We start from the raw sequence: 15,414 nt of genomic DNA, 5'->3' as shown, positions 1-15,414 counted from the left end.
CCTCTGACCCCGCATGACGCTCGCCGTGAAGAGGCCAGGAGGGTGATTTCCAACAGTAGTCATACAGCCGAGCACGGTATCTGCGCAGACTGTCATGTTGTCGTTAATCTCGGCGGTAAAGGGCACGCGAATTGCTTCAAAGCTGCGCCAAAAATCTTGGCTGGACACCATGGCGGCGCGCACTGGCTCTTGATGATAGTGCAGTTTTGCCTCTCTACATCCACGGGACAACCTGCAGAAAAAAAGGGGTTCAAATCGTAATTTGAAGCGAGATGACAATCAGAAAACTTTTAGGAAAGGGGGAAACTACTGAACAGGCATCCAGACAAAAGCTGTAAACAATTTAGGGTTTGCTGGGACTGTTGGATGCATTACATGCCCACTAGAGATTATCTATGCACGGGGCAAGATTATTAGTATATTAATGACCATGAGCTTAATAATTTCATTCAGAATACAAGGAAGATTCGACTGGAAATGCAAGCCAAAAAGAATCAACAAAGCATCGGCAACCATGTTTCCCATGATTACATGTCCCGCCTATTTCCCCACATAGAGAAGTGGAGGGCCGACTATGGTACATATATTTTCTTCTACTTCAATCAATGTTCACATCTCTGTGCTTAGGAGTTTTCACTAGATATGTCTGTAATATGTGCCGGCTATTTCTATTGTGTGACAAGCATGAAGATCATCTTTGCCTGCTGAGAGTGCTATGGTTATTTCAGGTCCGGTGTCTGCATTCACTCGGGAACATGGCGATCGAATGCTTATGTGACTTTGGTGCAGCGAGAGAGTTCTGTGAATGCCAGTCTGCTGAATTCGGAAGGTCCGCTTATCTGAGAAAAAACAGGGGTATTTTGTTGGGTTATGACAGCCTCATCACTTCGAAAGGAAAATCCTGGGCGCTCCAGAGGAAAGTCATAGCGCCTGAATTCTTCAACGACAAAATAAAGATGTAAATTAGCTGGGCAGGTTCTATCAAGTTCACAGCGGCACAGGTCTTGCTTGAGCTGTCTTTGTTCTTGCGTGTGAAGCAGTAAAATTTCGACACAGAAGCTATCTATATGTTACTTGTTCTTTTTTGCACAGGGAATGGTGGACATGAATCTGTCATCTCCATGCTGGAAAAATGGGACTCTCAAATGGAGGAAGCAAGAGGAGTTGCTTCAGTACTGATCGACGAGGATTTGAAAAGCCTTTCTGCCGAAATGATTTCATAGCATCTTTTGGGAGCAATTATGTTATTGGCAATGAGATTTTTTCCAAGATGTTAGTGCTTCAGGATTTGCTAAGCAAGCAGCAAGCTATTGTTGGTCTTCCGGCGGTAAGGTGAGGGTGCCTCCTTCGGCATTAAAAAACTCTTATTGGGGCGATGGTTTTGTTAAAGTTTGCTTTCTATTGCAAGCTGCGACTGATAAATTCATGCATTCATTCAGACAATATCATTGAGGTTGACATGACTCCACATGTTTACCTTTTGTCGGCTACTTTTTATATATGCCGGGTTTAAACGTGTTGCAGAAGTACCTATCTGATAAATTCTCAAGAAACCTTAGACACATGTATATGGTGCTTCCTGGACAAAACGATTTGATGTTAGTTTTTCTTTTTTTGATGTCTTCAAAATCTTGGGTACAGGCACATTCCTACGAAGATCACTTGTGACATTTGGAGGATAGGAAAAGAAGTCGACCGATCTATTCTCAAGCTGATGGACGATGATTGCAATGCCAAGGGGCAGAGCTTCTCACAGGACTTAGTCAACAATTTCGACCGTGGATCGAGCGTCATCGTAGATAATTGCAAGGCTATGTTTATGGCAGGACGCGAAACTACTGCCACTGCCCCTACCTTCGCTTTAGTTCTTTTATCACACCATCTTGAGTGGCGGGAGCACGTGCATGCCCAGGTGGCAGAGATCCTTGGAAATCAAGCCCCGACATTCATATGATTCACGAACCTAAGTATATGCGCACTGTTCTGGCACATACATTCAAGCGGACCATTCTCAGGAGATATTGTACGTGAATTGATGAACTGAAACCGAGGATCGTTTGTAGAGTGAGCTTCCTTGGTAGATATTCAGTCTAATGTATTGACATGTAAGCTCTAAGCGGATATAGTAGCCGCATGTAGTCCTTAGGCTTGGAAATAATATAAGTATGGGACTGCTCTCCCATCAGCTGTTTTCTCTCGATGTGCAGTTAAATATGGTGATTTACGAAACATTGCACCTGTATTCTCCTGGACCATTTGTGACAAGAAAGACGTCCGAGGAAATGAAGTTTGGGGACTTTGTGATTCCGAGAGGTGTCAATCTCTGGCTCTCCTCCTCGCTGTTGCATCAGGATCCAGCCAACCAGGGCAACAATGCCCACGAGTTCCATCCAGAAGGGTTTGCGAATGGCATTTCTTCAGCATGCAAGAATCCGAATCTGTTCATGCCTTTCGGGATGGGGATGCGGACTTGCATTGGCCAGAACTTTGTGATGACAGAATTAAAGATGGTTCTGTCTCTCGTGCTGTCTAAGTTCATTTTCTCTCCATCCCCAGAATACAAACACTCAGTGACGTATAAATTGTTTTCAAGCCTGAACATGGGGGACAACTGAAGATGGAGAAGATCTGATTATCCCTCTTCTGTATGAATGATCTGTTGCATTGTAAACTGTACCACGAAAAGGTATAGTCGACAAAATAGCAGCATCATGTCCTCCTGTGGGGTTGTCAGTAGAGCTTACTTCTGTGTAAAAGCTAAGCTTAGTTACTGAAAAACTCTTGGCTTACTGGGGATGTCAATAAATTTGAGGGGCAGCTGTTCTTTGAATGCGTTCAGCAGTTCTCATAGAGATTTCATAAAGAAGGAAGTTCTTGTTTAATGCAAGTTTAGTTAGTACTGCATATCTTCTGCACTCACTTATGTTGGACATTTCTTAATTAAACTCCAGGCATCCTATTACCTTCAATTCTGCATGTCTTGCTGCTTGCTGTTCATTATGAATGTAATGGACAAAGCCATGTACAAAATCCAGCAGAGATCGCCTAATAGTGGTAAGTGTTTAGATGGGCAGATTTGTTTTACACAGTGATTACAAACCTGATTGTTCATTGAGCTTTTCAAGTCTCTTGATGTTGCAGTTGCCTTTTTGGGGAAGAAAGATAATGAAACTGATGGACATATTCATTCAATCAAGAATAAGTACACTAATGCAGATATGCATAACAGGCTGGTTGATGCCCTTGAAAGATGTATCGTCATGGAAAAATTACTGAGTGTTTTTCGAAGTTACCAATGAAAGACGTATCGTTGTTTACCTTATCTCTTGTAACTTCACCCAGACACAACTTTTATGCGTTGCCAAGTGCATAAAAATTCAGAATGTTCTCTATAAAAGAGTACTAACTGCACAAAAAAGAAAAAGTTATTTAAATATTCAATTGTCTGAATGACAGAAATTGTAGGCGTTCAGGAGAACTCACATCTTAGCCATGGAACACAAGTGATCGAGATGCTTTCTCCCCTTTTTCCTTTTCTTTTCGGTCTTCTTTGTTCTTCCCCAACTGACCAGGCCACGTGGCATTGCCGTCATGAACCCTCGCCGTCACACCTTCATCTGCCGCCAACGTTAACCTCTCACTTGCCGGAGTTGTTCGCTGCACCTCTGTCTCTCTCTATCTCTCTATCTCTCTCTCTTTGTGGAGCTTTCAACTGTTATGATTATAATTATAGTTAATGGATCAACGAAAGCCAATATATTAAAATACGTCTTTTTTGTTCACATATCTCTTTTTGAATTCATGAATTTCCTAAATTTATGTATCTTTTAGTTTATATATTTATTGAGTTCACGAATCTCTTGAATTCACGTGTCTCTGGATTCATGAATCTCTTGATTTCATGTATCTCTTCATTCATGAACTTCGTGGATACATGCGCCTATTTAATTCATGTATTTCTTCTATACAGGAACCAAAAAAGCTCTATAAATAGATAGGAGCATAGAGTTTCGTTATGTTTTCGATTTTCCGACTCAATTCCAAAAAAGGCTTTAATATACTTTTCTACTCTTATGATTTTTTTGAGTGTGTTGGTTCAATTGAACGGTTCGGCGAGCCCTGTTTGCATAGTGCTAATCCAAACAGGTTTGAGGTGTTATATTTGGGAGGCATAATTTGTGAATCTGCGGAGCACCGTTGGCAAGTCGCCTTAAGGAGATTTGGATATCCGTACCTCATCTCCAATTTTATGTTATTTTTCCAATGATATATTACGTTATTTTTCTCCAAGATTTGTAAATTTATATAAAAAGAATGATATTATATAGCTGTTATCGTCTTCTTTATATTAATACTCTGATTACAATAAACAATGTTGTTTTCTTTGGATTAATTTCCAACATCAACTGCCCCTATGGAGATCGTGACCTCCGTCTATCCACTCTAATGAAGCCAGCTCACCTAATGCGGCCTCCATGGCCGCAATAATGGGCATTGGCTCCGTCGATCGCTCAATATTCAGAGCAAAAAATTTTGCGGCAGCCTCTCATGTTTGGATATGCCCATTGTCGTTCAGGGTCATTGGTTTAAGTCACACGACTCACACCCCCAAACCACAAAAAATAATGGGATGACACGGCGGATATCAACATATATATCTCAAACCATATATATGCATATTAGATAAACTAACAGGATGGTTGCAACATTAGAGTTTCTTTAATCCACAATATATATATATATATACATACATTTAGAATTTAGCCAATCCAATCATTCGCAACGATTATGTGCACTACTTCTTTAAACCACACCCAAAAATAGAACTCCCAAAAGTTTCCCATTGACGGTGCTCTCATTCTATTCACCGTTAACCGAGGAACCTGAAAAGATTAAAAGACGAGTGGAATGAGCAACAACAGTTTAGTGAGTAATACATATCTTCTAAGCAAATCGAGCAACCATTATGCATGTATACAAAGTAATACCAAACTTCATAACTCAAACTCAATATATAAAATACATATCGAATCATATAAGAGTTATTTTTTACTATCAAAGCCTTATATTAATATGAAAATCAACATCAAAAGTCAAGTATCAATGGTTAGGTCCATTGAATAATCTCCATCAAATATTACATATCAATGGTCCATCTATTAACTAATCTATTACTCAATACTTTACTATGATCACGACATAATGCCTGGTGACAAGGTGATCAAGATTCCTCTCTTAGCAAGGTCTCCACCTACAAAGTTGGTGACTCGGCCTAAAATGATATTCCAAATCTAGTATGAATACCCCCAAAAACCCCTCACTGGGTTCACAGTCAGATTGAACATAAACAATCATCCTCCAATACCAGAAATCCAATCTAGGAATCAATATCTTAAACCAAACAAATAACATTTTGCAGCATAGCCCATCATCCATTTTCTGTCTATTTCTCAAATCATCATAAATCTTTCCATAAATCAGTCGAAAGCAATTTCATATATTTTACTCCACGAATTTTGTATAACACGCTTTTCAAACATTCGTAACCAACCAAAGAGTAGCAAATGCTCGCTCCGGCTTTTATGCAATAAAAATGCTTCTCAATTCAATATATATACACACACATATATACTTCAAGACATGGTTTTACAAAACCAAAGAAGATATAATACCACTCATCTCGTTGTTTATAACCAAACGACAAATGATACTTGTATCGTCAAACTCATAGCGCTATCAAATAACCGAGGAATAATATTAAAATCAAATAAAACTCTATCTCAATTACAAAACGACTAAATTATGCCTTAACTTTTCTAACAAAAGGACTCCTACGCGCTAACAAATCGCATAACCAAAGCGATTGTTCAAGCTGTTTGCAATGTGAAGTTTAAGCGCAAAACTTAGTTACGCTATAACTTACTCTTCCGAACCTCGTTCTGAATGCATTTATAGTCAAAAGAAAGCCCTTCAAACATACTACAAGAATCCCAACTTGACCGTCTCAAAATCAAGCTGAAAAATAACAAAATTCGGGGCCAAAGCTGTTGGACGCATACTGTTCACTGCACGCAATAAACTTTGAAATTTTGTTTTAGATAAACCATAAGCTCAAATCATGATTCGTAAAATCCTATGACTCCACAACATCGTAAACTATGATTTCTATAAAAATACATGGCTCAACGACTCTAAAATCGGACTTCCTCGATTTTCCAAAAATTTCGAATTTGAGCCCTAAATCAGTAAATTACTTTGTTGGGACAAACGAGGGGCCTACTCTCTTACCGGGCACTGCATTATGGAGTTGAGTTGGCTTGGTGAGGCATTCGTGGCACGCACGTGCCAAAATCCCTTTCCTTTCTTCCCTTTTCTTTTTTTCTTCTTCTTCTTCTTCTTCTTTTCTTTCTTTTTGGTTGAGGGAGCTCTCAGCTTCTATTTAGCCGAGCCCCCTCCCCTCTCCTTTTTGCTTTATTGACTTTTCAACTGATTTTTCTTTTTCTCCTTTTGGCCCTCCAGCCAAATATTACAGTTTACGTTTGCCCATAATAGTCTAGCCCGTAACGAAGGCTGAGATCGAACTGATCTCTAGCTATTAAGGCCCAATTGAACAGATCAATAAGAACAGGGGACCAATTAAGTGAACATACATATTCTTGCGAATATTAAGGCCTTTTCACCCAGGTCCTAATTAGGTGAGAATGTGCATACCTCGAATCAGAAACCAAGGACGACGGTGCACCAAGGCACGCACTCGATGCTCGTCTAAAAATATCAGTATTTGATGAGTAAAAGAGGGTTGGAAGGGGCGATCAACAACAGTGGCTACCTTAGTGCTTATTATAGGAGTTTGACACTTGTCGTCAGAATGTTCATTTTGAACCATAGCCACTAACTAGTCTGTCACCACCATATTGCCAGATGGAGTAAAATTTGAGTGATCCATGTATTTGGTAAATAAGTCAAACTTAAGCCACAGATGAATGAAGATTTCTTGAGATTGGGGGGGAGGGGGTGACTAGAAGTTCAAATCTGTGATCAGGGGCTCCATATTCCTTGAAAATAAACCTCAACCAACCCAGTCAACCCAGTAATGATAAAAATTGGATAGATTGATGTGTTGGACAAATTGGATTCCACGAAAAAGGCGTGAGAATCCGTGCGTTTTTCCTTGTTGTCCACTTTAAGTCTCATTGTTTCCAAGTCACTGCAAAGATACCTTGCTTGACCTCACATCCGGAAGGAAAAGAGCAATGCTTGAGCAGATGATTCTGCCCGGAGGGTTTGATGTTCTGAGGTTCACTGAAATACTGGTCAGTGATCATGGATGATACGATGTATATCATATGCTATCCCAGATCGCTGTTCGTATGACTCTAAGGCCCTGCTTATGAGAGTAAATCTGTGAATTAATAGTGCTTCATCCACGGCATCGTCAGAGATGATATTGGCTTTGGCACAGAAAGGAAATTGAACACAAAGTCTAAACAGAGCCGTTTTTGGGATCCGCATAACCGGTTGTAAGTTGTTGTCATCTTTCAACGGACTTTTTGGTCGTCGGAGATGCCGGGTGTACTGCAGGCCAAGCATGGCCGTCTGACCCCTCACAACACTCGGCCGTGAAGTGGCCAGTAGTGTAATTTACAACTGTAGTTATACAGCTGAACAGGGTATATGCGCAAATAGTGACGTCGCCATTAATTTAGGTTGCGAAAGGGCACGTGAATTTCTTCCATCTCATATGCATTGTATAATTTATAGATGCACACCCTAAGTTTCTTCAATTATTCAATACAAATGCAGATTGTGATTATTATACTTAATTATCTTTGCGGCAAGGTTAGGGTTTATCAATAGTATCCAATTTCTTCGGAGAAACAAAAAGTAGTAGATCCCAGTGCTCTCTCCTCGTACACGAAAATGGGCTTCTATTCCTTAGCCGAAGGAGGGGGAAGAAAAGAGTATGCTTTTACTTTAAACACAAGTAATCCCTTTGACTGGTCATGGTAACTTTGTAATGGACGGAAACTGGTTTTTTTTTTTTTTTTTTGAAACGAGGACTGCTGGCATTAGTAAGTACTGTCATTTTCATGCAATAACGGGTTAGGGAGACCATTAATTTTCATGCTAAGCAGGGAGTGGGCTCCACTTACTTTATTTTTTCATTTTTTAAGTACAAAGGACACGAAAAAAATAAGTGACTCTCCCTCCTTCGTCACTTAAGCATTTTCTCTTTCGAAATGATTTAAGCTTCGTTTATTTCACGAATAACATTTTCCTTATTTTTCGACGTTTGGAGTGTTTAAGAAAATGTTTCCCTAACCAAAAAAAAAAAAAAATCAATATTTTTCGAAAATTGATTTTTATTTTAAAAATTTGTAAATTATTTCAAAATATGATTAGATAGTGGCACTTGAATTAGAAACTCTACATTTGGATATGAAAACCTAATGTTCATTCTCAAGCCCTTGACAGTGAATACAAGTTTTAGAGCCTAGGGTTAGGTCCACTAAACACCATTGAGGCTAAACCCATGTCAATAGACCTCAATACCTGGGCTCAAGGCCACAGAAGTTGGGCTTGGGATACTAGTGCTCGTGCCTAGGACCTTGGCGTCTGTGCCTGAGAGGTTGGACTCAAGACCTTGGTGCTCATACTCAAATCCCTAGCTCCCAGGCTGAGGTCTACTGAGGTTGGGCTGGAGACCCTAGTGCATGTGCCTCAAGTACATCAAGGTTGGGCTAGGTCCTCAGCACTTGAGCCTCAATCCTTGGAAGCCATGCCATAGTTCACAAGGTTGGCCTTGGGACCTAGAGCTAGGTTCAAACCCCATCGAGGTTAAGCCCAAGACCCTAGTGCTCATGCCTGGATCCCCAATGCCTGAGCCAAGGCCTAGGACTTTGGTGTATGTGCCCAGGACTAGGTCCTTAGCACTTGGGCCTGTGTTCATCGAGGTTGGGCCTAGGACCTTTGATGCCCATGCTTAGGTCTATGGTGCCCTAACTCATTTATGTCCCTACGCCTAGGCTTGAGTCCTTGGTGCCTGTGCCAATGTCCTTGCGCTCAAGACCAAGTCTATCGTGGTTGGGCTTGAGACCCCAACAAGTCGGACTTGGGACCCTAGAGCTCGTGCCTTGGTCCCCAATGCCTGGGGTGGGGACCTTGCGGCTAGGACTAGGTCCTTGAACCCTAGTGTCAGTCCTCGGGTCCTCGATTGCCCATACGAAGTCACTAACATCCTAATAATGCATTCTAATTAGGAAAATCATATAAACTTTTTCTTACCAAATAATGGAAAATATTTTTTTTAGTTTATTTTCAGATTTCAATCAAACACCACCATATATTATTATTTTCTAGGAAAATAACTTGGAGAATATTTTCAAAAATGTAATAATTTTTGCGAAATAAATGGGTCAGTAAATTTTTCTCGCGATCCACATCAATTCAAGGATGCTCATCTTATGGGTATTTCTGGCCGTGGCTTTTCACACGGCAAAAGCGTCCCGCCCAATTTGACAGCCGACAGTCGCGGTCGGGCATCGATGCTTCTGTCATGCGAAAGCCCCCACGACATTATTGTCGGAGGACTCTAAAGCTTGTTCCTTGGGTGATTGATTAGTCATTACGACTTATAAAAGAGATTCACTCGTGAATCACGCGACATGAGTTCGTCGAAAGAGCAAATCCTGAAAGCCCGTACCTTGCGCACACTCCCATCTGCAAGCTGTTCCATTGATTCCGTAGGAAACTACAGAGTCAATACTAATTACTCTGACAGCAGATGAAATGCAAATTTCCTTCATGTTCACTATCGATTTTCCTCTTAAAATCAGGACCTTCTCACATGTCTTAATCTTTTCTTATTTTATTTTATTTTATTTTGTCATTTGGTACATTTATCTAATTCGGTATATAATTAAAGAATTGCATAGCATGGAATAGTGTGAAAAGGAATTGGAGAAATATGTTGGGTTTTACGTTCAGTAAGATGTAGTAAAATTATGAATTGAAACTGAAGAATGGATTCCATTTTCCTTTTTCATATATGATAAGTTTAGAAAAGAGAGTAACTTGCATTTTCGTCAAGCACAGAAGAACTTCGAAGTCACAAAAGTCATGCCCAGAACAAATACCATCTGCTTTTGTTGGGAGATGGCAGGGGATGCGAGGCCCATATGATTTTGAATGGTCTATTGCACTGTAAGCTTTACCACGAAAAGTATAGTCGACGAAATAACAGCATCATGTCCTTGTGTGGGTGGTCAGTTGGCCTGGCTTCTGTGTAAAAGCTAAGCTTAGTGACTGAAAAACTCTTGGCTTACTGGGGATATCAATAAATTAGATGGGCGGCTCTTCTTTGAATGCATTCAGCAATTCTAATAGAAATTTCATAAAGAAGGAAGTTCTTGTTTAATGCAAGTACATTAGTACTGCATATCTTCTGCACTCACTTATATTGGACATTTCTTAACTAGGAACTTCAGGCATCCCATTACCTTGAACTCTGTACGTCTTACTAGGGGTAAGCATGGTTCCAAGGTAGAATCTGAAACCTAAGAATCAGACCAGTAAGAACATGTAGGTTCTAAGTTTTTAGGTATGCATTGTAGATTCCAGGTTCCAAAAAATGAGAAACTTGTTTTAACAGGTAGGTTCCGGATTATTAGTTTGAAGAACCTGGAACCTGGAACTTGTAACATAGAACCTAAAATAAGTTTTAATATTTTTCTTAATCCATGTCTCCGTGCGATATTTTGATATTCCATGCTGTTTGATGATGAATGTATAATCTGAAAGCACTAGTCCAATTTCCATTTTATAGCTAAGATTTTTACTTTATTAATGTTTATATTTTTCATATATCTAAATATAAGTTATGATTAGTGAATTTTAATCTTTCAAATAATAACATAAGTAGGATCTAGGAAGACCTTGGAACCTATGACAAGATAGGTTCCGAATTCTAGGGTATGTAAGATAAGTTTCGGGTTTCAAAAATGAGGAATTTGTTCTAACGGGTAGGATTCAAGTTCAAGATGGAGCCTATACAAAACTTAGAACTGCTCACTTATACTTTTATCTAGTTGAATTCCTTGTCAAGAATTCATTTTCTTCTGTTGATAGTTTTGTTTATTTTGTATTCTCTTTAATGAATGACAAGCTTATTTATTATTATTACATTCATTTTCATTTTGTTTAACTTAAAAAAAAAAGAACCCATTAGACCCTGAAACTGAACCTGGAATTTGTGATAGGGTAGGTTCCAAGTTTCGACGGGTAGGTTCTGAGTTCCAAAATAAGAAACCTATACCCAAGGGTAGGTTCCAGTTCTAAGCGGAACCTGTAAGAAACTTAGAATCGCTCACCCCTACGTCTTACTGCTTGTTGTTCATTATGAATGTAATGGACAAAGCTATGTACAAAATCTAGCTGAGATTGCCTGATGAGTGGTAAGTATTTAGATGTGCAGATTTGTTTTAGTGATAAGTGTAATAGAAGTCCTAAAACTTGTAATGAAAATGCAATTAAGTCCTAAAATTTATAAAAAGTACAATCAAGTCCTAAAACTTGTCAAATTGGTTTAATCAAGTCCTAAAGTTAACATCGTCAACATTTTTAATAGAAAATGCTGACGTGGTGCAAACGTGGCATTTAAAATGAATTTTTATTTTCAATGTGGCTTTTAAAATTATTATTTATTTAAATTAGATTTAAAAAATAGAAAAGAAAAGCTAAAATTTATTTTAAAAAATAGTTCAAAAAAAAAGAAAAAGAAAATGGCAGGCGTTTTCTTCGCCACCGCCCATCACCTGGAGGGGCCGGGCGATCGTCCCCGGCCCTAGGCGGGGGGTGACCCCCCTTTGGCCCAAGTGAGGGTGGCGACCCTAGCCAAGCTCGGGCGAGGTGCCCGGATTTGGGCACGTTGGCTCTCGCGGCGGGCTGGCGAGGCTCGTTGAGATCTGCCAAGCCTTGCCGGCCCCTTGTGAGGACCGGCGAGGCCTCACCTAGGTGGGCCCCGCGAGGGCTGGCGTGCCCGGATTTGGGCACCCTCACTCGAGCTTGGCGAGGGTTGCCGGCCCTTGCTTGGGATCGATGAGGCCTCACCCAACCCCGACCTCGCCGGCCCCTTCAGTGATGGGCGGCTAGCGGAACTCGGCCATTTTCATTTTCATTTTTTTTGAACTATTCTGTTTTTAAATAAATTTTAGATTTTCTTTTCTAGTTTTTAAATCTAATTTGAATAAAAAATAATTTAAAAAGCCACATGGAAAATAAAAATTCATTTTAAATACCATGTTAACATTTTCCGTTAATAAGGTTGACGGTATTAATTTTAGGACTCGATTGAACCAATTTAACAAGTTTTTAGATTTGATTGCACTTTTTACAAGTTTTAGAACTCAATTGCATTTTCGTTACAAGTTTTAGGATTTATATTGCACTTATCCCTTTGTTTTATACAGTGATTACAAACCGAACAGTCCATCAAGCTTTTTGAGTCTCTTGATGTTGCAGTTGCCTCTCAGGAGAAGGAAGATAATGAAACTGATAGACGTATTCATTCAATGAAGAATAAGTACGCTAATGCAGATATGTATAACAGGCTAGCTGATCACCCTGAAAGATGTATAGTTATTTACTTTTCGTCATGGAAATAGTACCGAGTGTTTTTCAATGTTACCAATGAAAGATGTATCGTTTTTTTCACCTTTTCTCTTGTAGCTTCGCCTAGACACAACTTTTATCCGTTGCTGAGTGCATAAGAATTCACAATGTTCTTTATAAAAGAGTACTGGAAAAAAGAAGAAGGTAATTTACATATTCAATTCTCCGAGTAACGGAAATTTTAGGTGTTTCAGTAGAACTAAATCTCAGCCATGGAACACTCAGCGATCGAGACGTTTTGTCCGCTTTTTTCTTTTCCTTTTTCTTTTTGCTTTTCCTTTTCGGTCTCCTTTGCTCTTCCCCAACTGACCAGGCCACGTGGCATTGCCGTCATGAACCCTCGCCGTTGCACCTCCACCTGCTGGCAACGTTAACCTCTCACTTGCTGAAGCCGTTCGCTGCACTTCCGTCTGTGTGGACCGCCCCTTTGGAGATCGCGACCTCCGTTGATTCACTCGGATGAAAGTTACTCACATCACGCGGCCTCCATGGCTGCGATAGTGGGCATCGGCTTCATTGATCACTCTATTTTCAGAACAAAATCTTATGCTGCAACCTCTCATGCTTGGATATCGCCACTTTTGTTCCGGGTCATTGGGTTACGTTTGCCAATAATAGTCTAGCCTGTAACGAAGTCTGATTTGAACTGATCTCCAGCTATTAAGGCCCAATCGGACAGATCAATAAGAACAGGGTACTAATTAAGTGAACGTGCATCTTGCAATTATTAAGGCCTTTTCACCCAGGTCCTAATCAGGCGAGAATGCGCATAAATGAGGACCCAAGGACAACAGTGCACCAAGACATGTACTCAATGCTGTTGGGGGCTAATGGTACAACCTAGAGGGGGGATTGTTTTAGAAAACTTGACAATTTTTCGCGGAAAATAGTTGTTGCTAAGTAAAGATTAGGTCAAGGTGATGTTTCAAAGCTCGTAATCGTAATGTGTACCTGTGAGAGTAAAGAGAGTAAAATAGTAGCACGTAACGATAATGGTTTGGCTTTATTCCCAAGCCTATGTTCACCCTTTTGATTAGTAGCCACTAGTCAGGTTGAATTCCATTAGTAATATGCTCTGGAAGTTATATGGCAAGCATTAATCCTATTACAAGATAGATTACACTATCAAGACTTAGTTACTGCTTTTACTCTTGTACAATTAATTTAGAGCACAATCACTCAGACATCATGAGTACAATACTCAATGAAACAATCGAAAGAGAGCTTATAGCTAAGAACCGCTTGAAAGCAAATTTCCAGATCCTGATACATGTGGCTCTCTCTCTCTCTCTCTCTCTCTCTCTCATTTGACATCTATGATCTTTTCTTTTATAACCATCTTCAATCTATCCGTTAGAGGTAGATTGAAGAAGCAAAGAACCATTAGAATTACTGTTGAGTTGCTATCCAAACTTAGAATTACCCATATAGTCATGTTCCTAAACATTTGCAGGCTATCCTAAAATAGCATCGGCTGCTGTCCTTTCAATGTAGTCTCTAACAGACTTGGTAGACTACCTAGCTCCTCGATTACTGTTTCCTCTTGAATTTTGCTGTTGTGCAAATCCACATTCACAGTGGCTATGTTAATTGAATCAACGAACATTATCAAAATGTACGTTGTTGCCATAGCACCACCAACCCAATAAGTACAGCATCGACATAGATACCGACATCAGCTGATCTTTTAGGTTCGTTAGTACTATTTATGTAAAATCCGTATTAGGACGTAATGCAATCTTTTGTCCATTGGATCGGACCATGGATCTTACTTTGGTCCTTTGCAACAAACATCTGCATACATTACAGTAAACATTATACTAAGGATAATTGGACATCATCAAAATTACTTGGAGATATATCTCCAATAATCTCTCCCTTTTTTATCATGATAAACTATCCTGCAGATGTGAAAAAGAATTATTGGTAGATTTGCAACAAATGTAAATGAGGTCTCTATAATCTATTGAGTGAAATAGGGGGTATAGTCTAATTGATCTTATTTAGAGTTAGAGTGAATAACTGAAGATCTTCTAAGTAAACAGCATCATCAAAATTATGTTCATAGATAATCTCAATGGAATGCTCCCCCTGTTTTGATGATTCTTTAAGAGATATAGGAGATATACTGTCAAGTATTTCATATCAAGTATTTCACATCATATCAGCTCTCCCCCTTTTGGTCATTGGCGAGAAGAAATAATGGAATTCAGAAATTCATAGATTCACTAACAACCAAGTCATGCCGTACATAGATCAAAAAACAAAACAGGACGTAATCAGCAAAAGGGAAACATGAGCACATGAAAATATCAGAAAATTTTAAGTGCGAGGGCATTTTCTTTGCCGGGAGGGGGTAGTTCGGGTTCAAGTTCTCCATGTTCAAGGCGAACCGGACTGTAGCAATCTAAGTTGAGAATCATTCGTTCGATATTGACCAAATATAATGTTAGTGAGGTGAGAGTGGTCTTGATCTCCTAAACATTTGCTTGAAGCTGTGTTAGTCAGCAGTAGGAGAAACAGATAGCTCCACAGCAGATGTAGATTTTTCTGGTCTTGGAGGTCGAGGAGTCTGCGTCTGTGTTGGTACCTGAGCCTTCTTCTTGCGTTCTTACTCAGTTTGTTCTGCAAGCCTTTCTCTAAGCTTCATAACTGTTCTTTCATCATTGCCGTGTCCAATGAGGATGATTTCACCTTTCGGATTTACCCAGCCATCAGGTGTCATTCTCAGCATCATCTTATTCA

General features: G+C 39.7%; 1 protein-coding gene across 1 annotated transcript; it reads left to right on the top strand.

Moving 5' to 3' along the window:
* The first annotated feature begins 755 nt into the window (after positions 1-755).
* LOC120289741 (cytochrome P450 714C2-like) lies at positions 756-3,299 on the top strand. The gene is made up of 7 exons (XM_039305082.1): positions 756-855; positions 1,093-1,172; positions 1,286-1,332; positions 1,642-1,912; positions 2,208-2,510; positions 2,952-3,054; positions 3,142-3,299. Exons 1-7 carry the CDS (start codon positions 756-758, stop codon positions 3,297-3,299), a joined length of 1,062 nt encoding a protein of 353 aa, XP_039161016.1.
* The last annotated feature ends 12,115 nt before the right edge of the window (positions 3,300-15,414 follow it).

The sequence above is a fragment of the Eucalyptus grandis genome, chromosome 11 (assembly GCF_016545825.1).
Source record: "Eucalyptus grandis isolate ANBG69807.140 chromosome 11, ASM1654582v1, whole genome shotgun sequence".
NCBI lineage: Eukaryota > Viridiplantae > Streptophyta > Magnoliopsida > Myrtales > Myrtaceae > Eucalyptus > Eucalyptus grandis.
The sequence above is the reverse complement of the archived record's forward strand: the minus strand, read 5'-3'. Positions and strand labels throughout refer to the sequence as shown.